The sequence below is a fragment of the Acartia tonsa genome, chromosome 13 (assembly GCF_053477335.1).
Source record: "Acartia tonsa isolate MP-2025a chromosome 13, ASM5347733v1, whole genome shotgun sequence".
NCBI lineage: Eukaryota > Metazoa > Arthropoda > Copepoda > Calanoida > Acartiidae > Acartia > Acartia tonsa.
This window is the reverse complement of record NC_137272.1, coordinates 7,856,026-7,882,254: the sequence shown is the minus strand read 5'-3', so window position 1 is coordinate 7,882,254 and position 26,229 is coordinate 7,856,026. Positions and strand designations below refer to the sequence as shown.

The following is a 26,229-nucleotide window of genomic DNA, read 5'->3' as shown; positions in this document are numbered from 1 at the left end:
GTACAAAATTGAAAACAAAATTTCTAAGAGGATAACGCCAAAATTTTTTGTTTGGTATATTACATAAATAAATAGCTATTTCTGATCATTGATACACCATTGTAAAACCACCCCCCCCCCCCCCCCGCCGGAATTCATTAACAATGTATGAACAGAAATGTTTTAACAATTGGGGGGGGGGGGGGCGGTTGGAGGTAACATGATAATGATGATATTATTATGGTCAACAAGGATGTTCGTACAGAAATGTTGTAAGAATTATTCTGTATAAAAGTCAAGCAATATTTTGAAAAATTAAGTATCTCATATAGATATTATAAAAAACCTTTGGTTGGTATATTAGATAAATAAATAGCTACTTCTGAATCTGATCATTATTCATGAACAATATATATGCACCTGTTTCTCTACTTTGTGTGACTCACGTATAAGAGATTTTAATAAATATAATTGGGGGGGGGGGGGGGGGGGGTGGTGGGGGGGTTCTTACATTACATTTTTCACAAATAATACATAATTAAAAACTACAAAATCCTATTTCTGTATTTGAACTGACAAACAAAACAGAACATAAAGTAACTGGAAAGGTCAAAAGTTGCCGCTAGATAAAAAAGCAAGAGAAATTAGCAATAAGAACTATGCTTAACTAAAGATAATCTTGCTACGGGATTGCATGATGATAGAAAAAAAAATCTATTCACGAAACCTTATTATTCAAAGTCATAAAATTCTGGCGAGGCCATAAAACTTATTCGTTTGATCATATATTCCGGATTTTTTATTATTTTCTGACCATGTGTGACCGTAAAGATATGTGAACCTATGTAGTATCTTACAAACACATCCCAAATCTAGTATAAGTTGACCCATTCTATCCGTATGAAAATATCCACAAAGGTGCAAAGTCTCAATTTCCTGTCGTTCGAAAATATTGGGGAATTTGTATATTTTTAGGGTTATTTTAGTATTTAGAAAATATTGAAAACAGTAACATTTCTCTACGAAATCACCCATCTTTAGACATTTTGAGTATATTTTGAAAAATACTATAAACTTATATTATGTTTAAAATGCCTAGAACTTTTTTGTTATAGAAGCTGAAGGCTTCAAATTTGGGGTATTGGGTCTACTTGTGACAGTCTTTCAGCAGTTAAAGCGTGGTATTTCTTGCAGGCTTCCTTTAATATAAGATATATAAATAAATTCACAATACAAATAATACAAGCAAAAGTATTTATATAATAAGAGATGTCCTTATGTGGTCATATAGGCCTGAGAATATGTATGAATGGTACAAAAAGGTAAATAAAGCACTATTTTGTTAATATATGATGTTTTATTGGCCTATTCTTAAAGCTATATTAATATAGAAGTGATTATATGAGGTAGGCAATTAAGTGTAATTAAGTGTTTTGTTGATTGACACTGTATATTACAATTATACCACCTTTACAGGCACCTGACAGGAAGCAATCTGTCAGCTGGGAGCATAGCATCTATTTAATTAGTCAATATAGTTGTTCAATTTATTGAAACTTAGATGTCGCATCTATATTAAAACCTTGATATCATAGTTGCATTCCACTCAAAGCACCTTTAATCAAATTTCGAACTAAAAATCAAAATAAGTACTTTTTTTCCTAATAATGTTTTTTTTATGAAAGATAAGCTTCTGAAGTTTTGTGAAATGATTTGTAAGACCACTTTCTTACCATGCCTGTCAGTCAGTCTGTTAAGCAGCCTATTTCCTTCCATTTGCTTAAATGTTCTTATCATATTAATTTAGAGCTTTGCTACTTATGGATGTTGTCATGTTTTTACTGAACCCTTACAGAGTGGGCCCCAATTACCACCTTAATAGATTGGGGGAGGGGGGGCTAATTTACCCCCCCCCCCAATTCCTCAGCTTCTGTTACAGATAGAGACATAATTTTTTTCTTGTGGTTCATGTGCATTTTTAGAGAAAATTACTTTTTGTAGTCAAAGCAGCCAGACCGCTCCTTAGCTGCTTTTTAGCAGCCAGCCACTAAATATTAAAACAGCCCTAGAGCACCAAATTTTAGAATTTTTTCTTATTTTGGTGTCATCTAACTGACTTTGACCAGACACAGACCAGACCAACACAGACCAGATATCTTTATAAAATTAACTATTGCCTATGTATAATTACTAAACTTGAAAATTCATGAAGTCACAGCTCTCTATCTTGCCTACAAAAAATGACATTGAAAAAACTGGAGGGTGTGGGGGCTGATTTAGCCCCCCCCCCCCAATCTGTAAGGGTTAATTGCTACTTTGAACATAATCATCCTTTAGTTATTACATATTGCATTTGAATTGTAATGCAAACAAAATTTATTTATCCAAAGTACAAACAACAAGTGAAATACAAAATAAAATTTTGCTTCAAAATTATCAACACATATAAAAATTGTGCAATGTACAAGTATAATTACACCTTGAATTAATTTTGACAAAAACAATAATTAATTCAATAGAACTATTATAAAATTTATATGGAAGTTATGGGTTTAATTTTGAAATGTGATTAAAATCTAAAAATATAAAAAGGTGTAAAGTATAAAAGTGCAAATTTTTCCAACAGGCAAGATTCATTATTCCATGGTTCATGTAGTCCATAAACTAAAAATATATAGAACTTTAAGCAATTTCGTTTCAGTCAACAGTAAACCACACTTTTTTAGGTTAGGTTATTCTGAGTAAGGTTTAAATGAAAGAACTTGATAAGTAAATCATAGGGAAAGAGTAGAAGTAAATCATGTAAAGAAGTAAAGTTGGAAATATTATTACTATGGAGGAGAGTTTCTGTGGTTCACTCTTTACTCTAACATTATATCAAATTCTTCTAACTTTTGAATGTTGATTTTTGTTTTAGTTATTTAGCTATAATTTTAATTAAATCATTCTTTGTTAAAAAATATTGAGGATTGATGACTTGATTTTGTGGCTTTTTAAGAGGAAAAAATATGGAAAATCTGAACATTTAGTTTGCCAATTCAATTTTGTTTAGAGCATTAGAGATGCTAAGCTTATAAAATTGTACCTTATTGTAATAGGAGCCATCAAGGACATCGAAGGGGGTATTCACCCCTTTACCCCCTCACTTGAACGTCCTTGCTGGCTCCCCAAAACTAGTTAAAAATCTTACCAGGACCTATTTGAAGTTACACTCTACAGGAGAATCATACTACTAAATATTGAATAGTACTTATTAGTTATTAGTTTGGTAGTTTTTTAGGGGGGGGGTAATTACCCCCCCCCCCCACAGATTATATGGGGTTATTTACCCCTACCCCCCACCCCCCCCCCCCAACCTTCACCTGGACTGAACAGTCATCTCAAGGCTAGCATAGGCCAGGTACAGGTTTACCTAAGCACGACAAAGAAACTAAATAGCAGGGGTTTTCTAGGATAGTATAGTAAGTTCAAAACCACCCTTACATAAATCGTAGCTGTACCTTCCCTACTATGATTTTTTTCAAAATACATTTTCTTTGCTGCTGGGTTTCATTTTCTCCATCTAAGAGTATTATTAAATGAATTCTTTGCTTTAGCAAGCTAAATAGTTTACAAAGGTTATGTAGCAAATCTAACTGTTAACTAAATATTTTAATCATATAATGGAATCCATCAATAAAAAAAATTTAAAAATTCATATTTTGTTACTTCTTTAAAATTTTTTTAAAAAGATACTTTCAAAATTATCTAATCTACATTTAGGCAATAAAAGTTGTTCCTTATCTTTAATATAATTGATTAAAGCCTGGTGAATCTGTATCAGATTGTCCAAGAATGTTTCTCGCACAATTCTGAAACACCTACAAATTTTTCATTTTTCTACTGCAAATTATATCTTTGAAGTTTGGGATGAATAAAATTAAATTAAATTTAATGATCTAATTTATAATATTTCTCGAACAAGTAACCCTAAATATTCCTTACACCATCAGGCAAATAATTCATCAGGCAAAGGTCTGTGCCCTTTGAGGTAAAAAGATATTTGATAAAGATCATACTGAAATATTTTACATAGTAGATTTAATCAATGCATACTATGATATTAAAAACCCTGTGTTTCCAACTGGTATTTACAATGTAATGCCTTGAGTACTGCAAAAAATACTGGTAATTTAACTAAATTATCTGCTATGTTTAATTATAAAGATCTTATTATGCAAAGAAATGCCTTTTTAGGTGATAAAACTGAGCAGAAATCCAATTTAAATTTGTTTTACTACAAGATCACATGCCAATTATAAAAGATTGATCAGAGATAAGATTGAAAAAAAAAAAAAATACAAATCTGTATGGTTAATCTGAATTAGTATAAGCTTCCAAATAAAACACCTTAAAAAAGAAGTGACCTGATATCAATCATCAATGTAATTTGAGTCATTCATCTGATCATATTGTTAGAGTGTATGGAAATTACCTTTCAAGTAAAAAGATCAGATCAAAACAGATTTAATAAAATCTTAAGCTATTCATTCATACACAAACTCAAGATTAAATACATCATTTACTCTTTCAACAAAGGGATATAAATGCAAAGATTGTTTTAAATCCAGCTCCATAAGAAACTAAGTTGCTGTTTTCAAGTCATTCCTTACAAATAAATCTTAACAACATCCAAGTGAGTTTTTATGTCAGAGTAAAATCTCCAATAAGCACAGGAAGAATATAGCTAAGTACCTGAGAGTCCTAGGTTGTAGTAAACCAGTTGTGTAATGTGAATGAAGGTCACAAGACCATTAAATGTGAGTGGCATATGTTGTGCAACTTTAAAAAGATATTTCAGAAAGTAATACTTCCGTATTATTTGATCCATGTTTAAAGCTTCTTTTTGATAGTATTCTTTAATATATTTTGTTAAAGGATATTTATGCATATATAACTATTGACGTTTGTGTAATAGTTCACAAAAACACTTTTTATACTGAAATTATTTTTAAAAGAAGGCAAAATGAAACCCAGCAGCCAAGAAATTTTTTTTTTATAAAAAATCATAGTAGGGAAGGTACAGCTACAATTTAAGCAAGATTGGGTTTGCAAGCCTAGTAGACTCTTGGTCCTTCACCTCATACCCATAGTACAGTACCTAGCAGACAACCAACCCTTTCATTTCACGAATTTTGTCTTGAGATTCTCATGAATGGTAAATTGGTAATGAGATATTATTAATGAGATGATATTAAGGTTTGATAATCAGATGACAAATGTTTTGGTGCTCTGTCCCTTTAAGCAAAAAAACAAAAAAAATGATAATTTCTTTAAAAATGTGTATTGCTTTTAGAAAAAAAATGTTTCAAATTCTGAAAATAAATGATTACTTTTAAAATTACCTTTCTTAAGGCATCACATGTAGTAACTCAACATTCCATGACTTGTAATGCTAAATTAAAAGCTGTTATGATAAAAATAATATTTAATACAGTAATTTCTATTATGAGCAATGGAAATCTTTCAAAATTTTCATTGTACATAAAATGTAATTTTGATATGCCTAGAACTTTTTGGTATTGAAGCTGAAGGCTTCAAATTTGGGGCATTGGGTCTACTTGTGGTAGTCTTTCAGCAGTTAACGCGTAGCATTTCTTTAATCAAATACTTACAGAAAAAAATTGGAAATTGATGGTATCAATTATTATGGCTTACTCCAATTAAAAGATTGGTGCTTTTCAAAATTTTGTTGAATGTTGTATAAATCAATATTCTCAAGTTTTAGATCTTTAAAACAAATTATGGGGCATCCTTTGAGCAATGCACATGGCTTTACTGAATTCCCCCATAGAATTAGTAGTGATAAAGAAAATCTCCGATTTTAAAATATGGTCCATTCCAGTTCATTTTTAATGTATCTTAAAAAGCCCTGCACTTTTCTAATCCCGATAAAAAAAGAATTTTGGTTCAAAATATTTACACTTGAACAGGAGAGAAAAATTATCAATCAAATTCTGAGATGTTGCAAAATTACCCAAGATCAATAAACGGTTTTTAACCTATTTTTAAAACATATATAAAAAATTTACTATGACAATAGTAGAATCGGACTGCAGAGCCTAAATTTGAATTAAGTCGCCAATAAACTTTTTTGGTGGGATTAAAAAATTAATTTTTACTGAGGCTCTGGTCATTTTTGACCTTAGCAAAAGGTCTTTTTTTTATTGGGGTAAAATTCGTAGCTTTTAGAGTGTTTTGCTTCATAAATCTTGTATTCTGGTATAGAGTAAAATTAGGCCTTTTGATTACATCTAAATGAATTCATTAAAAAATCAATTCTTTGTAATATATCAATAAATATATCATGTTTGTGTTCTATCATTTATTTTAAAAACATAAAAAATGGCTGTAAAGGGTTAAAATGTTTATGCAATACAACAAATTTATTTTTGTCACTTATCAAATGTGATATAAAATAAGATTATTCAAACTTTTTTTTTTTAAATAATTTTAAAAAGTATGTATCTTTTATGTGTATGGTTTTCATTCTTTTCATTTTAATTAAATAAAAATTATTTAACTACATTGGAAATAAGTCACTTTGTGAAAACATTTTTTTTTGAATTGTAAAGAATTGAAATAAAACAAGACTTCTTATTGGTTAGACTTCTGAATTATTTGTTTTATTGTAAATGTTAGATTTTTCAATGAAATTAATTGTTTCGGAAAAAAAAATTATTTCCAATGAACAGAGTAATGTTTTTTTATTGTATCAATATAAAGTGAATTATATAAAAATGTTCTGTAAGCCACAATATTAACCGAAGTAAAAAAAGAGTTTGAGTGCTAAAATTTTTTGTGCAAGTCCCCTGTTTGATAATAATTTTACTTCTTAAGTTAGTAAAAGTCAATAATTTTTGCTTCCTTCACACTTTTATTTAACAACCTTTGTTTTTAGGTCCTTTTTTACTTAAAAATATCAAATGGCCGTAATTTTCTGGGGATGGAAGTCTGAGACCAGGTACGTGCATGCCGTCCATCCTGCACCGTGCATAAATGATCCTAGGAGCTACATCAGAAGAGTCCTACTGTGCTAGAAAGGTCCTAGGGTAGATGCCAGACTGAATTCTGGTCACTTCCCCCAGTCCAGGGGGTTTGGATAGGGGTAACAATCCTTCCCTAGAAAAAACATGCTCATGTTCAACCGCACAAAGTAATGACCAATTTAACTTTAGACTTGTGTATGAAGTAGAAGTTGGAAACAAAAATATGATGTTTGGCTGGGAAACCGCCAACAGACCAGTCAGGCGGATGATTCTGAATTCCCGCAGACCAGCAAAAATTTGCACCTGGAATGTTCGGACAATGTTTCAGTCAGGCCAGACAGAAAACATTTGCCAAGAAATGCTAAAGGCCAAGGTTGACATCCTGGCTATCACCGAATCAAGGTAGACAAACAATGGAAAGTTTAAACATCATTCTGGCTTGAAAATACTATACTCAGTAAGGTGAGTTGATTTACCCCTTTTTTTTTGATTTTCACACTTTCCCAAGTTGGCCAAGCTAAAAATATGTATTCCAAAGGCCCTGAAACTTAAAAAATCATTTAAACTCAAATAACAATTTTTGCGCAGCTACTCCAAAATTCGCTGTTTTGGTGTAGAAGCTCAAAATTCTAACTTTCTTATTTTTTAAGCCACAATAATGGTAAACCTTTCAAAATGGACGTAAATTTGACCACAAAAACGATAACCTGAAAATAAACTAGCCGGAAAGGATATCTAAAAAGATACAACCCATTTTTTTTTATCAAATATCATAATATTTTCTTTTTTTAAAGATGGCTGTATTTTATTTAATTATAATAATAAAGTCATGTTTTTTCCTTATTTATTTATGTCTTGCATCAAGTTTTAACACCCCTCTATCCCCCCTTACTATGATTTTTAGGGAAGTGGGAACTGATAAATATTCTATTCCACTTATTTTCAAGGATGCAATTGTGTATCATGATAGTCACACAACATTCAGCTTAAGAATTATTTTGAGTATATTTATTAAATTTTGATTCATTGTTTCCAGTGTTCAAACTTTTTAGCCAATAATTTCGTTTATCATCATTGGGAATGTATAATGTATATCAATTTATCATCCATAGTCTTAATCCCCTTTTATCCCTGAGAGACATAGGTTATTAAAAATAATTAGTCAACCAAGAATTTAACATAAGGGATGTTAAGGGATAAGACAATGGATGATTAATAAATTTAAATTGCCCAATGTAAGTTAAAATCATTGGTGGAAAAGTTAAACATAGTAGATTTGTAAAGCCAACAAATGATATTATTTTATGAAATATTGGGGACCAGTTTAAATTATATTCCAATGTCCCCTCCATCCCTGTCAATGGACAAAAAAAAGTTATACATTTTAATGATTATAAACAAACTAATCAAAATTTAATAAATTAGGAGTTACCCATAGTTTCAGAACTAACGAGGTTATAAAACTTTGGGTACCTGTAATGAATTAATAATCATAAAAACCATTAAAAACTGTAACAAAAGGAACAAATGTACAAGGGATAAGACAATGGACAATAAAATTAAATATATCCCCATTGATGATAGGCAAACTACCCCTTATGAAGATTAAATTTATTGGTGTAAAACTTTGTTTACTACTTATTTTAAACAAACAAATCAAATTCAATTAAAGTACCCATAATTTTAAAATAAAAAAAAATGTTTATAAAACTTTGGATACCTAACGAACCAAAAATCATAACAACCCTTAAAATAAGGAACAAGTTCCATTATACCAGCTATCTTCTTAAGGTATTTGACAATGAACAATAATTTGAAAAACAAATTATCTTTCGGTAGATAAATATTATTTGGTAAACTCTGCATTAAAATACGATAATAGCACTTGAACTTTTTGGCCGACTGACTGACAGACATACAAAGTAAATTATAGAGTAGCTTTGCTGAAAACAATTAATGGGTATAGAATACGTGGATTTTATCAGATGGGAAAGTTTTTGTCAATTAAGGTTGCTAATATTTATATAATTTATTGGTCAGGTCATTCCTACATTAGGAGGGGAGGGAAAGAGGGGGTGGTTGGGGGTTTATTGTTATATTAACCAGCTTAAAGAAACATTTTATTAGTGCTGAATCCCTTACGTATTATATACTAATTGTCGTATCTTAACCTACCTTATTCTTAATAGTCAGTTTATAGGGCAATTTCTAATATTTCCGTAAATCTATGTGAGAAGTAATATAAAGTATTATATACAAAAATGGTGGTTTTTAGGGTTGACTAATTCAAAAAAGGGTAAATTTTTATGTAGATTTAACCGTTTAGTAGCTAAACAGAAAAAAATACTTATATGCCTAACCCAAGGAAGAAATATAATTTAACAACCCTTCAAAACTCTGAAAAGCTACAAGAGTTTAAGCTCACTCTAAAAAACAGATTTGAGTTGTTGACTCTTCAAGAGGAAGATGGAGTTGAAGATATTTGGCAAGGTATCAAAAAAGTTTATAATGATACTAGCCAAGAAAAATTAGGTTTCAAAAAGGCTAACCAAGGCTAAGCCGTGGATCACTCAAAGATCCTTTGATCTCATGGATCAATGAAGAGAGGTAAGACAAAAGACACTCTCTAGAAACTCTCCAGAAGATAAAGACCTGTATAAGATGCTCAGCAGGGAAATCCAAAGAAGTGTCAGAATTGAAAAAAAAGAACACTTGGAAAACCTTGCTATGCAAGCAGAAAATGCTGCTAATCAAAATAGAATGAAAGATGTCTATGAGATTACTAAGAGCATTGCAGGTAAAGTACACAAATCAGGATCACACATCAGGGACAAGGATGGTTCACTCCTTAAAACTGATTAGGATATTTTAAATAGATGGGCAGAGCACTTCACTGAACTGCTAAATCTTCCAGTTCCAGAGGAAGAAACTGAGATTCCACCCTCAGATGCACTTGACATTGACTGTCGAGCTCCAAATCTATTGGAAATCAAAGAGGCCATTAAAAGTTTAAAAAATAACCAGGCCGCTGGACCTGATAACATCCAAGCTGAGGTCATAAAAGCAGACCTAGATTCATCTGCTGAGGCATTCCTACCTTTGATCACTAAGATATGGAATAATGAGTTATGCCCAGAGGACTGGAAGATTGGTCATATCTCAATACTGGCCAAAAAAGGAGACTTGACCCAATGTGGAAACTACAGAGGGATAATGCTTCCTTCAGTACCTGGACGTATCCTTATTAAGATTCTTCCTAATATAAAAAAGAAGAAGGTTAATGAAAAGCTAAGACCTAATCAGGCTGGATTTAGACCAAACCTTTACACTATTGATCAGATAACCTCTCTAAGAATCATCATAGAGCAATCCAAGGAATGGAACTCTGAGCTTTTTGTAAACTTCATAGACTTTAGACAGGAAATCTCTCTGGAAAATCTGCCGACACTAGAAAATTATTCCAGAAAAGATAATTAATATCATTAAAGCTATCTATCATAAAGGAGGTGGTAATGTAATATATAAAGGTAAACTATCAACCATTTTTGAGATTGTAACGGGTGTCAGACAAGGATGCCTTGTCTCTCCATTCCTTTTCCTCCTTGCTATTGACTGGATCATGAAGAACTGTGAAAGTAATGATGGCATTCACTGGCAGTTATTTGGCAATCCCAAATATTTGGGAGATTTGGTCTTTGCTGATGATATTGCTTTGTTAACAAGCAATAGAAGTCAAATGCAAAGAAGGACTAACATGATAGCTGAAACTTCCAAGAAAGTTGGACTTGAAATAAATGTTCCAAAAACTAAAATACTCAGATTAAATGCAAACTCCCAAGAACCAATAACTATTGGAGACCAAATTCTTGAGGATGTAAATTGCTTTGAGTATCTTGGAAGTAAAATTGATGAAGCTGGAGGCACTTTGACATATGTTAAAGCTAGAATTAACAAATCTAGGAAATTACTCTGGAAATTTTTCCCCAAATTTGGATCTATTAAAAATCAGCAGAAAAAGCCGTTTTTTAAGGAAACAAGAGCCCTATCTTTGAGATTATATGAATGAGATGATGTTAAGGTTTGATAATCTGATAATTTTTTTTGCACAGTTCCTATTGGAGTTAATTGGAGAAAGTATCATAAACATAAGCCAAATTGTTTCTTTTAAATTGATGGATTTACATGGTAATTCACATTCATTCATTCATTCATTTAGCCCACTTCTCTACTCATCCATTATCGTCATGGTCTAGGGTTGCCAGGTACAAAAATCTGGCTGCTTCCATTGGTCTTGTCCACAGGTCTCGTACTGTAAGATCTGTCCTATTGTTGGGACATTCAAAGAGGTGTTGTGTTGTGTGTCCGGCGTTCAAACAGAGGGGGCAGGTGTCTTGTATTGTTGGATTCAGGCGGGACTTGAAACCATGCAGTTAGTTGCTATATCCAGAGCGGAGCTGGGCCAAGGTTGCTCTGGTTTGTCTAGGAAGCTGTTTCTCGGCGGCATTTATAGGGGGAGGAACAGCATTTAGAACTTTATTGGGTAACATGTCACTTATAGCTTGAGAGACAGATTGAGTGTGAATTTGTTTTAATTTCTGTTTGTACTCGTCCTCAGGGAGATCAGGTCTGGACATTTGCCTGATAACAGCTCCAAATCTGGAGGACAGGGTCTGTTTCATCTGTCGAGGTGGGGGTGGCTTTGACAGGTCAGTTTTGTTGGGATGTTGGGGCTTCTGAGTGGCGAGCAGAAACTGTTTACTGAGCATTTCACAGTGTGGTTTTACCTTCATGATTTTGGTCTTGGTGTGTAGATGATCAATGTCAGACATTTTGTGGCATCCTGTGGCCGCTCTAAGAGCGCCGTTTTGCGCTGTCTGAAGACCTTTCCAGGACGTTTCACTCAATGAAGGTGTCCATATGTGGCAGCAGTAATTTAGTTGTGACTGACCAATGGCTTTATATGTGTTGACAACTACTTCTTTTTCTTTGCCCCAATCGGATCCAGTGAGAGCTTTTAAGATGTTAGTTTTGGACTGAACTTTTGTTTTGAGGTCTGTAGCGTGTTGTTTGAAAGAAAGAAGGTTGTCAAATGTTATGCCAAGAATCTTAGGTTTCTGGACAGTAGGAAAATTTCACCATCAATTTTAACAGCTAACTCTGTTTTACATTCATTAGAAGAGGTAGTGAAGAGGGTAGCAGATGATTTAGATGGCGAAATTTCCAGGTTTCTGTTCTTAAACCAAATGTTTAGTGTTTCCAGATCTTCATTGATTTCTTCAACAACAGGTCCCGAATTAATATATTTGAATCGTCGGCATAGGTTTCCAGTCTGATGTTACCTGGGGGAGCAGGCATGGCAGACATGTAGAGGTTAAAGAGTATTGGGGACAGGACACCCCCTTGTATTTAGAGGTGGAGTTTCTAAATACTACATAGGTCTGTCTTCCACGCAAGTATGCGCACAGGAATCTCTTAATATGTTCATTAAGATCAAGCTGTTTAATGTCTTTTAGAAGGATGGTGTGGTCCACAGTGTCAAAGGAACGTGACAGGTCAATTGCTACACTGACAGTTCTGTGGACTGGTTTATTCCTGTTTAATCCATTGTTGATGTGGTCAAGAAAACGTTGGAGGGCTGTACCTGTCGATCTTCCCTTACGAAAGCCATGCTGGTGGTCTGCTAGCTGGATGGCCTCTGTCACAGCTGGAAGTAAAAGGGCTTCCAGAATCTTGATGGCCGGAGACAGGAGGGATACAGGGCGGTAACTGGTTCCTTTGTCAGCAGGTTTACCTGGCTTAAGTAGAGGGATAATTTTACCGGTCTTCCAGATGTTCGGAATGATCGATAATTCCAAGCACTTGTTGAAGATGTTGGTCAAGAATTTGATGGAATATGGACCAATATGCTTCATCATAATCGACAACAGACCATCAGGGCCCAAGGCTTTTGAGTTCTTGGACTTTTTGATGGCTGCCAGTGTCTGCACGGGGGTGAAAACTACAGGTGGATCCTTTGATTTACACTTCAATTTACGAAGTGTGCTTCACAGAATCTTTGCTGGTTTTTTGTCAGAGTGTGGGGTGTATTGCTTGTTGTTGGCAATTGACTTAGCATCTGTGGTGATTTTGTTGTCAAAACTAATACCTTGATTGTCAGGTTGGGCAGGGTTATTGTTCAGGCTCTTGATGGTTTTCCAGAGCTTTTGAGAACCTGCTTGGCAGCTGGCAATGTGTTCAATCCATTTCTTGCGGTGATGCTCTTTAATCTTTTTGGTGATGTTGTAATTAAGATCAGGGATTCTTGGTTCAGCCGGATTATCTTTCTTGATGTTATCTCTTTCATCCATTAGGTTAGCAGCTTCGGTGGGGAGGGCATTGAAGACTTTTGGGATTCTGCCAGCTGGGATGAACTTTTTGGCAGCTTTTTGGAGGGTGTGACGAAAGTAAATTTCAGCTTTGTGGACACTTTTAATTTTTCTTGACTTTTTAATTTTGTCTTCAATGTATTTTTCAAAATTAGGCCAGTTAGCTTTTGAAAAATTAATGAAAGTTTGATTTTTGGAGTTAAAGGGACTGTGAACGTAAATTTTTCTCATCTTAATATCAAATCTTAACATTATCTCATTCATAATATCTCACAGATAGAGCAAAATGCGCTTTTGTTTGCTTAAAAAACGGCTTTTTTCCGACGATTTTTATAAGGTAAAGGGAAAGGAAGAAATTATCCGTATTATATAAAATGTGCATTAAATTGCTTTTTTCTCCCATTATAGCTAAAATTAAACTTTTTCACATAGTTCTGGATTTTTCCTAACGGTTAAGCTGACTTTTAACATAATCCTTGCTTTAAACCAATGTATAGTTACTTAGAAATTGATAAAATAAGCAATATTTTTTATTGAAAACCAAATACAATAACAAAGCTAGAAACAGGTTATTTTATTAGTATCCAATTAACTTTAGATTTCCCATCTCTCACCCACCTTTAATTACAAATTTGTAAATAATAAAGACGCAATATTTCTTTATAAACAGTCTTATAAAAGTGTAAACTAATTCTCGAAAGTGGGTTATTTATTGTCCAACACAATAAAAAGGGATATTCTTATTTTAAATAACCTATGAGATTCAACCCTTTGTAGACAGTGAGGTATTTTTTGGTCAATAATACGAATTTAAAATTGGTCTTTATTACCTAATTACTTTGTTATAAAAAATCTAATTGGCAATTTTATATCATAAAATAAATCCTTAACAGTAAGTAAATTGTTTAAACTATATATGACAAGTTAAATATTCTTACAAACATTATAAGAAACAAAAACGTTCAGATTTTCCCTGTTTTTTCCTTTTTCCCTTCCAAAATACCATAAAATCATGGCTTTATCTCTGGATATTTTTGTTAATAGGACGTTTTTGGTTGATCAGTGTAGTGAAATGTGCTTAGAAAATGTTAAGATTTGATAATCAGATGAGAAATATTTACGTTCACACTCCCTTTAAGTTTTTGGAGATCAGCTTTTAGACTAATGATGATAGGTGAATGGTCTGAACTCAACTTGTTGGCAATCCTCCAGTTGGTGTAGGGTATCAGGTTGGCTGATATCATGCTGATGTCTGGCGCTGTAGATGCAAGGTGAGTGATTCTGGTTGGAAGGTCGTCGTTTATAATGCCACATGTTTGTCCAGTGATGTAATCAGCAATGGCATTTCCTCTGGTGTCATTTGTGGCATCAGAATGCCAAAGTTGGCTGTGAGCATTGAAGTCACCAAGGATCATATATGACTCACCCAGTCCATCGAGGATATGGTTAAAGGGTGGTTCATATGGAGGTTGACCGGCAGGTTGCGGACAGCTGCTGTGAGGGAGAATGTAGATGTTACAAATATAGAGGGAGTCCTTGTTTATTCCAGGTATTCTGATGGCAAGAACTTCCAAGAATAGATCCTGTTCAAGTTGTGGTGGTGTTGGTTCGACAGAGAATTTCACATCTTTATGAACTAAAAATGCTAAACCTCCGCCTTTATTTGTGCTTCTATCTTTCCTCATAAAGGTGTAATTTGGAGTTTTGAGTTGCTTAGAATTTTTTGTCAATTTTGTTTCTTGAATAGCCGCAATGGGGATGTTATCTTTCTTCATATCATGGAGAAGTTCATCAATTTTACTGGTGATGCCGTTGATGTTGTATTGCAGGGTATTCAGGTTGTAGCCATGGTTGATGAAGAGTTTGTGCGTGGGGGGGGGGGAGGGGGTTGTGCTGGGGGAGAAGGGGGTGATGGCGGGGGGGGGGGGAGGGGGTGATGTTGTTTAAGCTTTTTCCGTTCTTTGGATGATTTTAAGTTGGAACATTGACACTGCAGACAATTGGTACATTGAACAGATGTTGGTGAAAGAACTTTTGAACAAATAATGCAGTGCCAGATTTTAGGGCCTGGATTTTGTTCAATGCCAGCTCTTATCAGAAGAAGCCGAATAAGACAGGCTGGTGTTGTCTTATTCTTTGTCAAGCATATTAAAAACTCTGTTTAGCTGAGGGATGTTCCTCTTTGTCTGTGATGTTAAAAAACCAAATGGAAGCATGATGGTGGTTGACGATGTTGGTAAGGTAGGTGGGAGATTGTAAGTGTTTGCTCTTGGCTTCTTCTGCTGCTGCTGATGGTGTTGCTGCTGCTGTAGAAGGTGGTTCCGCGGCGTAGACACGGCAAACATAGGAACCATAGAAAACATGGTAATTCACATATGATTGAGGCTTGTGTGGTGGAACCAGTCACTTAGGGCAAGGTGGAATCAATGGATTCTGTTTTAGCAGTGGAAATATTTGAGATAAACAAGATCAACAACAAGTTTGAAATATTGCTAGGTACTGTGCAGGTGTCTATTTTACCTACATGCTTAATACACAGTGTGCAAAGCCAGGTTGTACAAGTCCCTTTTTTGAAATGGACTATTCTTTATGTCAACAGCTAATGGTGTTCCTGTGAAGTCACCAATTGTGTACAGAGCTGTTAAAGTTGAATCTAAAGTGGAGGACTGGTTGACCATGGAGTGCTTGGAAATTGGGCCAAGGCTGGTCTGCTCAGGCTACACCAGCTGCAAAAAGGTTCATCAGGCAAACAGGCACAACATACTTGGAGTTACAACAGCTGAAGTTGATTGAGAAAAACTTAAATTTAGACTTAGATAGTCAAAAGTGGACAGGTGGGTACTGTATAATAGTACTGATCCAGCTTTGCTTTCTGACAATAGTGAGCTGGCTAGAGGTATCTGGTTGAAGCAGCAGAAGAGCCTGGAGATAAAGGATGTACTGGTTCAATTCAACAAAGCATTTGAAGATTGTGTAGAGAGAGTGGTGGAGCTAAAATATGAGTGTCCAACTTATTTTAGCTCCCTTGTGGAGGCATATGAGGAAAGTGAATTCAAGCTTAACTATGCATGGATTGAGCCTGAACAGTACAATGATAGCAGGGCATGCTCCATCCAAGAAGTTACTGTAAAATGTTCTCAGGTGGAGGGGTTACAGAGTTGTATGTGTTACAGATGTGCAGTATTTTTATAATTATGTGGATGCTAATGTACGAGATTAACATTTGCAGAGTATGGTTGGGTCCAGCAGTGGGTGTAGAACCCAGCATTTATCTTACAATGAAGGTGGTGGTTGCCCCTTTACAGTTAACCACAAGAATCTTTGGTGACCAAACAATTGATGGTGCCAAAAAGTTATTCAAGTCCAGTAAGATTACTGGTGAAGATGTTCATATGCATAGGTCAGAGAATGAAAATAATTCTGATACCTACCTACCTAGCTCTAAAGCTGGATCAAGTTATTGAACTGCCTCAAGCTTCAGCAGCTACCAAGTTAATTGAAGATACCTATATTGATGATCTTCCTAGTGGGAATACCTTGGTGGGAGTAAAGGCCATGGTTTCTGAGGCATCTAAGATATTGGAGAATAGATCCTTAGATAGTATTGATTCAAGTTTAAAGAAGTTGTGTACAATGGAGAAAAAAGGAAGGAGATGCATGTTTTAGGTATTGTATGGGATTGTAAAGCTGATGTGCTGCGTATTGACTTGAATGCAAATGTTCATGTAAAGAAGAAATGAATGAAAACTAGTCCAGCAGTTAATATTGATGATTTGGAGAATTGTATTCCTTTGAATATAACTAAACTAATGGTGTGGCAGTTGCTACTTCAAGACTTTGATCCAGCTGGGTTGTTGTCACCAATAACATTTTAAAGGAAGCTTATAATGAGACTTTAAAAAGTTGGACTGGGAAGACAAAGTTTCCGAGCTAGCAAGATCACAGAGAGAAATGAGCTGGTCCGCATATATTAGTGGTGTTTTCTGCTGCATGTTGTACCTGAGATCGCCAACAGTTAATGGATATTCTGTTGTGTTGGTCGCAATGAAGACTAGGGTAGCTTCTTTGAGTGCTTGGTTGTTTAGTTTATGTACAGTTAGCCTTGACTGTGGAGGAGGCTATACTGTTGAAGCTGGGTGGGAGGAGGTTTCTGACAGACAACACTTGTGCACTACTCCAGATACAATCTGAGTCAGGACAGCTCAATGTTTTTAATGCACATTCTGAAGTTCAAGCTTTTACAAAACTAAAGGAATGTTATTGGATGGCTGGACACTATTGCTGATCTGGGGACCAGACCCAATGCTACTCTACAGGATGTAGAACCAGGATCTCTCTATCAGGTAGGACAGAAGTGGTTGAAGCTGGAGGAAGGATCTTGGTCAGTCAAGACGGCTGGAGAGAACACAAAATTGTGCTGAGGTAAAGAGAGTGGTTATAACTGTGTTGAAGGATGTAGGAAGTTTGGTAATATCCTCTTAGAAATATTTTTTAAACTTTGAACTATGAACTCTGAGGAGAACGCCAGAAGTTTCAGAGCATGCTAACAAGTCAGGGGGTGGATCAAGTTCATGATGAAATAAACATACCTACCCCTCCGGATTTTGGATTGGCTGCTGATTTGTTACTGGTGTCAAGTCACAAGAAACAGGAGATAAACTTGTTGGATAGAGGCAAGTACAACAATTTGTTACCTTTTGAAAATAAAGTATGAAAAGTTTGAAAATTGATCCAGGTCCTGATGGATTGGTTTTGCTGGAGCCAACAAATGTGTTGGCAAAATTAGTCATGAACAATGTTTATGTTATCATGCAATCTGGGGTTAAGCATACCCAGGCAAGAAGAAGGAGATGGTGTGGATAGTAAGGAAAAAGATTATCAGAGTCTGTAGTGAAGAACTGTAATTATTGTAATTTTTTTCATATCAGATCTAACAGGTGATAGAACAAGAGCATCAGAGCCGATTTCACACATACAGCTGGACCTTGTAGGCCAGGTGAAAGTGTTGAAACCAGGCTGTAATACGAGGAAGTCAAAGCCAGGCAAGCCTGTCTGGTTATAAATGATAGTTTGTCAGTATTCACATGCATGTTTTATCAATGTGCTGGAGGATTATTCTACTTATTCAATATTGATGTGTATGAGAAAGCTGGCAGCAATGTACAAACTGCCCAGCAGGATTGTGTCAGCTGGTGGTTGCCAAGGCATTGATGGAAAGAAATTATTCTGATGTGAACTTTACCTGGGCAATAGTGCCTACCCAGGCGCCCCACTATGTTGGTTGTGCTGAATGTATGATTGGTCTGATGAAGAGAGAGCTAAAGAAGAAGTTGAATGGGATGCACTTGACCACCAATGAGCTGGTGGTAATAGTTAATGTGGTAGCTAAGATTTTGAACAGTAGACCGTTGGTAGTGGAGAATGCAGGAGGCTTGGAGTTTAAGTGTATAACTCCTTCACACCTGTAAGTAGGAAGGGAGCAGGGTCTTATTGGATCTTGGTGTAATCTAAAGGGATCAGCCCTATTCATATCTGCAGAAGAAAGTGGATGAGTTTTGGAGTGTGTATGGGAAGGAAGTGCTGCCACAGCTGCTACATGCAGGCAAGTGGAACCAGTAGTGAAACAGCCTGAAGGTTGATGATATTGTTATATTACTGAACCAGAACCAATTGAAGAGATACTACAGGCTGCAGGTCTGCAGAAAAGAAAAGAATTCCTCTGAAAGGAACGTTTGTTGAGAGAAATGTTTTCCTTTATGAATGGAAGTGTTGTCTTCCATGTGTGTGTGTGCTCACAATGTCTGGTAGCACAAGGAAAAAACTTTTCTTATTTGAGGTGGAATGAAAAATGTGTTTAGTGGATTAAATGAGTTTTTGGTGTGAGTGTTTGGATCATTTCAGAAACAGGTATGTTGAATTATCATTTTTAACCCTACCAAAAGGTGTATATAAATGTGTTCACAACGTTGGATAAAGTTAGAGAGAATTTAGTAAAATAATTATTTCATGTACATTTATTATTTTATGCTAAAAATATTGTAAGACTAAAAAGCAGATTTTTTATATCAGAAGGGTTTATGCTGTGCTTGTTTTTTATCTATGTAAAGCCTTGCTAAAGATTTTATTTTTAAGCGATAATTGTGCAACACCAAAAGATTTTTGTTAAAGGGAGTGTGAACGTAATAATTTCTCATCTGATTATCAAATCTTAACATTTTCTAAGCACATTTCACTACACTAATCAACCAAAAACGTCCTATTAACAAAAATATGCAGGAATAATGCCTTGATTTTATGGTATTTTGGGAGGGAAAAAATAAAAAACAGGGAAAATCTGAACGTTTTTGTTTCTTAAAATGTTTGTAGGGATATTTAACTTGTCATATATAGGTGAAACAATTTACTTACTGTTAAGGATTTATTTTATGATATAAAATTGCCAATTAGTTTTTTTATAACATAGTAATTAGGTAATAAAGACCTATTTTAAATTCGTAGTATTGACATAAAAATACCTCACTGTCTACAAAGGGTTGAATCTCACAGGTTATTTAAAATAATAATATCCTTTTTTATTGTGTTGGACAAAGAATAACCCACTTTGGAGGATTAGTTTACACTTTTATCAGACTGTTTATAAAAAAATATTGCGTCTTTATTATTTACAAATTTGTAATTAAAGGTGGGGGAGAGATGGGCCATCTAAAGTTAATTGGATACTAATAAAAAACCTGTTTCTAAATTTGTTATTGTATTTGGTTTTCAATAAAAAATATTGCTTATTTTATCAATTTCTAAGTAACTATACATTGGTTTAAAGCAAGGATTATGTTAAAAGTCAGCTTAACCGTTAGGAAAAATCAAGAACTATGTGAAAAAGTTTAATTTTAGCTATAATGGGAGAAAATAGCAATTTAATGCACATTTTATATAATACGGAAAATTTCTTCCTTTCCCTGTACCTTATAAAAATCGTCGGAAAAAGCCGTTTTTTAAGCAAACAAAAGCGCGTTTTGCTCTATCTGTGAGATATTATGAATGAGATAATGTTAAGATTTGATATTAAGATGAGAAAAATTTACGTTCACAGTCCCTTTAAGGTATACAGATTTAATTTCTTTTGGAAAATTTATTAAATTAAGTTGAATGAAAATGTACCCATGCTTTATATATAACTAGTGGCTACGCCCCTAGAGGACTCTAGGGGCACTTGAGGAGGAGAGAGTCGAATTTAATAACCCAATATCAATTTAGATTTTAAATGAAAAAGTAAAAAAAAATGTAGGGGGGGGCGAAATTTTTTTTTTTGGGGGGAGTAGTGCCCCCCCCCCCCTCATTTTAAATTTTAGTTAAAAAATTTAAAAAAAATTTTTTGGGGGGGGGGGCATTTTTCATTTTTTGAGGGGGTTGGGGGTGTCCCACCCCCCCAAAAAATTGTTATAAACCTTCCCGGGAACTATGAGAAGCTAGCCTGTTAAGGAGAACCCGATCGGTTCAGCGGTTAGCGAGATTCTTTGGTACAGACACACAAACATCCTGTTACTTTAGTATAAGGATTAATTTGTTATTATTTAAGATGTTGCTCCTATTATTTTTATGCTTCACATAAATCATATGAACACATCTGCATGAACTTGATCCCTATAGCTGGCCTCTATAATTATGTTAAGTCTGAAGTAAGGGCATTATAAGGACGAATACTCCTGCACGCATGTATTTATAAACAGAGGTTCAGATAACTTTCTGTAACACTGTTTCATTATACAAATATTAATTGTAATTATATCTCTCAAAAAAATTAATTACCTTAATAAATTTAAGATGTACATGAACTCTTGCAAATGTAGATGGCCCCTTAATCACTCCCTATTAAACAAAAAAATATATATATTCTTGGGTTTTGTTTAAATAACACAGGGTCTTCTGTTTGGTATTATAGAAACAGACATCATTACTTTGTCTTTAGTATGTAATAATGGATATAGTATAAGTTAATACAATGAGAGGAGAAATTTGTCATCGATTAAGGTTGCTTGTATAGTCCTCAGTTATTGGTAAGTATGTTACTCTAATAGCAAAACTAGCAAGGGGAAGGGAATAAGGTAACAGCAGGCTGTTGTTGCAAATAATGAAACAAAGGGTATTTAATTGGCACAAACCATCAATTAGAATTTTCAGTTGATATTACAAATTTTTGCCATGTGATTATTATATTGACAGAATAATTTTGAAACCTATTCCTGTGTGCACAAAATTGCACAAATAGTAACCATAATTTTGTGATATTACAATCAAAGTTTAATGTCCTTTGGATTGAAATATATGAACTTTAAAGTGATCGCGAAGCAAGTTATAAAAATTTGATATATATTTGGAATTACCTAGTTATTTAGAATTATGACAAAAATTTTGCTAAATTTGATATAAAAAGTGCCTTAAAACTTCTATTTTTAAATTTGCTACAGTACTCAAAAAATGCATTTACTCAATTCTGTGCTAAACAAACTTTCAGATTTGATGGTATTTCTCTTAACACAGATGGATTTAATAAGATTTATACTTGTCAAATAAGAGATAAATTTCTGCTTTTTATACTAATGTTATTAATTTTGCTTATTGATAACCGAAAAAGTTGCAATTAAGGTTTAAATTTGACCAAATGACTAAAAAGATTTTTTCCATACTGAAGCCTTTTATTTGCATTCAAAAGAGCTCTAATGGTCTTCTTTTGTAATTATAATATCAATAAAGAACTTTAAAATATATTTAGACTATAATATATTGATAACAAAAATTATACTGAATTTAACTGTGTGATACTAATACTACATCTCTCTAAAACCATTTAAGGGCCCCTTAAATTGTGTTTCCATAATACATTATTCTACACTATTTCTGATTGTCTAATATGTTAGTTGCACTAAAATAAGCTGAAAAATATCTTTTTAGTCATTTGGTCCAACATTTTAAACACTTAATTGCAACTTTTTCAGTTATCAATAAGCAAAATTGATAACAATGGTATAAAAAGCAGAAATTTGTCTCTATTTTGTAAGTATGAATTTTATTAACTCCATCTGTGTTAAGAGAAATGCCAACAAATCTAAAAGTTTGTTTAGCACACAATTGTGTCAATGAATTTTTGTGGTACTGTAGCAAATTTAAAAGTAGAAGTTTTCAGGCACTTTTAATATCCAATATAGAAATTTTTCTGTCATAATACTAAATAACTAAGTAATTCCAAATATATATTAAATTTTTATAACTTGCTTCGCGATCACTTTAAAGTTCATATATTTCAATCCAAAGAACATTAAACTTTGATTGTAATATCACAAAATTATGGTTACTATCAAATTTTTATAACTTGATCGGGGAATCGGGAATCGGAATATAGCAGGCCTCAGGAACTTGGGCGACTTCGCCATCTTGTCCAAGGCAGGGACCAAACTTATGCTACGCACTTGTCCACAGACCCATTGCTTCGTGATCACTTTAAACTGGTTTTAACCTATTTTTGAAGGGGGGGTCAAAAATATACTCTGAAATTTTTAGAATCAGAATGCAGGGCCCAAATTTTAATTAGGTCCCCAAGATAGTTTTTTTGGGATTTTAAAATTTATTTTTTAGTATTGATTCAGTAATTTTTACCACAACAGAAGCGTCTTTTATTTTAATTGCTTTTTTCTTTCTTTCTTTTCATTTGTATGCCCATGATTGGATATACTAAATAAAAAATATTTGTCAAAATTAAATACTTTTTTTAAAACAAAATCGTTCAGCTATAAAATCAGTCTGGATAGGTAATTAAAATAAATTATGGACAATTTCTTCATTATAATAATTTCAATGTATTGTTCCCTTGTAAAATTTGTGGGAGAAAATATACGGGAATTTGTTTTTAAGAAATAGCGGCATAAATTATTGGTTTCATGGGTAAATAACTTTGTACACTTATTTCCCCTTGATTCTTGTTTATAGTCTCTGAATATCTGGGGGGAAAAAAGTGTTAGAGAATAAACGAAAAAATAACAAATGTTATTCCTCTGTAAAGTTTTTTTTCTATTTTAGAAAAAAAATTATTAGCATTGAACGGAGTAATGTTTTTGTATGGAATTAATATAAAGTGAATTAAAAAAATTCTTCTGTAAGCGACAATTTTACCACAAAATAATAACACTCCGGATGCGGTAAAAATTACTTAATCTATAGTAAAAAATAAATTTTAAAATCCCCCTAAAAAACTAACTTGGGGTTCTAATTAAAATGTGGGCCCTGCAGTCTAATTCTAAAAATGGCAGAGTATATTTTTGACCCCCCATTAAAAAATTGGTTAAAAACAGTTTAATGGCTGCTAGGTGCCAAACGGGTAGATGTACAGTGTGGGAGAAATAAGACCAGACAAATTATAACTTCTAAACATATGAACATAAAATCATCAATTTTAAAGATTTTATTTAAAAACTGGCAAGCTAAATAGGTATATGACTATTAGATTATTCAATAAAATTTCAACCAGCCTTAATCACCGCCTCTACCCGCTGGCAGGTCCAGGTAAAAATGTACCTATCCAAGCTGGCGTAGTTCTCCTTGATAGTGGCAATGAGGGGGGTTTTGTGGTATGGGCACGTCTATTGGTGCATGCTTCAAAGTAGCCCCAGGCCCAATAGTCCATTGACATAAGATCAGGCTGCTGGGAGGCCACATTTCCTTAGGAACGTGAGTAACCGCAGGATCCAAATTAGCCCAACTTTCAATACCCTTATACACGGAGGATCTTATTTGGACAACAGTTGAGCTATAACGACGTTCATTACTTTTTTGGAAATGGCATGAAGTTTCAGCTAGGGTTGTCAGCGCAAAACCATAGTCTAAAATGAGTTTTAAAGTTCAATTTGGGTCCCTGAAGTAAAAAACTTAGAAATTTTCACAAATTTTCACGGTTTTGTGACGTTTTTTACATATCAAAATCTGCCCCATTTCACTTTGTTGGAATACTACGTCCAAGACATTTCAGATAGAGAGCTCTAGTCTTTTCTAGCGTCTTACTTATGTATCAAACAGTATCCCAAGCAAGTTGCATAGCTCTACCTCACCTACAGATTGGCTGAGGTCAGATTTAGTGGGCCCTAGTCGAGAATCAAGAATAAACCACCAGTGCATTTGGAATCTGCCTTGTTAAACATATGCGCGGCCATCTCATTGTACATGTCCAATGTCCATCTTCATCCAAAGATTTTTTGTGCTAAAAGGTCATTACCTAAGCTTTTTATAGTGTGGTCAAACGTCCTGATTGGTCAAGTAGTTTTGGCGCTATGGCCGTTTAAAGTTTATCTGGTCTTATTTGCCCCACCCTGTACATTCTTTACCCACCCTTAGATATAAGCGGGATATGAAGGTCTATTTAATCTAGAGTATCTAAGATCCTATGATACACAGGAAAAATGCATAAATTAAGTATTTCCTATCAGGAATAAGGTGTAACAAACAGGCAAATTAATACAAAAAATAATGCAACATTTTTATTAAATTGCCTTTTTCAGCTGGCAGTGGGGGGCTAAAATTTGTATTATACCATTGAGAAATTATGGGGAAATTGTATCATTTTCTAAATAATGAAAGGTGATGCAAACAAAAAATCCACTAAACCACAATAGTTTATAAAAATAAAAAGGTCTGTCCACAAGCAGATTTTAGGAATGTCCTCCAACTATTAAGTTATCTCACTCTTCTTTGTGCTCCTTTAGTGGTGAAGGTTGTTGTTTTCTCTCTTATATATGCCTCCCACGTTGCACCTAGTGGGATAACCTAATAGTTAGAGCTTAAATTTTTCAAAAGCCTTTTATTGCCATAGTAATGGAAATAGTATATGTGGATAATTTACCCCGTCCCGGATTTGAAAAATTTTGTTAAAATTTTTGCCCCCAGCCAAAATATGGTTGATTTATGCATAAAAATGACCCATGCAAAATATTTTTACTGTAATGCAAAAATTGCGATGGTACAAGCACTACAAAGTTTTTAAAATCTGCAAAAAACCCTGTTTTTATGGCTTATTTGGGGCTTTTGTACCTTCCCAATTTTAAAGATTTTTACAAAATTTCAATTCAAGTGTGTTGATATATACCTGAAATTTACCAAAAAAAATGGGGGCAGTCTCAATTATAACATTATGAAGGTGTAGCAAGTAATCTTCCAAATACAAAATTGTCAAATTGCATACATATATAATAGGATTGGGCCAGATACTTTTTTGGACGGATACTGGATATCTGGCTGATTTATAATGCCGGATATCCGGCAAACATATGTTATTTGGCCGGATATCAAGTTATTTGGCTTGATATCCGGTTATTTGGACGGATATCCGGTTATTCGGCCAGATATCTGGTTATTCAGCCGATGTTCTTTTATTCGGCCAGATATCTGGTAATTTGCCATATAACGATTATCTATCATTAGAAATCAACCGGATATCCGGTATCCAGCCAAAAAAGTATCGGCCCAACCCTATTATATATGTATGCAATTGTTTCTTCCCAAAAGTTTGAAAATAACCTTTTCTTATTCGTTGACTTAATAACTTTGGGGACTTTCAATAAATTTTGATGGATTTGTTTATTAATTTGAGTGTTCAATCGTTTCTACCACTAATTTTAATCTACAGAAGGGTTAATTTTGTGTATTATTAATGGGGATGTACATCAATTCATTAGCCATAGTCTTATCCCTTAGATCCTTCAGTAACATGTTATTTCTTGTTATGTAATAAAAATGAAATTGTTCCGGTTATTATTAGACTTTGGGTACAGGGTCTAGATAGAGAAGACAATGGCTGATAATTGGACGTGTATACC

At 34.0% G+C, this 26,229-nt stretch overlaps 1 protein-coding gene across 1 annotated transcript in view; it reads right to left on the bottom strand.

Moving 5' to 3' along the window:
- Positions 1-2,337: 2,337 nt before the first annotated feature.
- LOC145304038 (serine protease 3-like) overlaps positions 2,338-26,229 on the bottom strand; it is a 153,410-nt gene continuing 129,518 nt past the window's right edge. Inside the window, exons 16-19 of the mRNA XM_080145798.1 lie at positions 21,179-21,238; positions 5,364-5,413; positions 3,170-3,211; positions 2,338-2,643 (exon numbers count right to left, since the gene is read on the bottom strand). Coding sequence (XP_080001924.1) covers positions 5,369-5,413; positions 21,179-21,238 — 105 coding nt within the window. The 3' untranslated portion in view covers positions 2,338-2,643; positions 3,170-3,211; positions 5,364-5,368. The remainder of the gene's footprint in view (positions 2,644-3,169; positions 3,212-5,363; positions 5,414-21,178; positions 21,239-26,229) is intronic.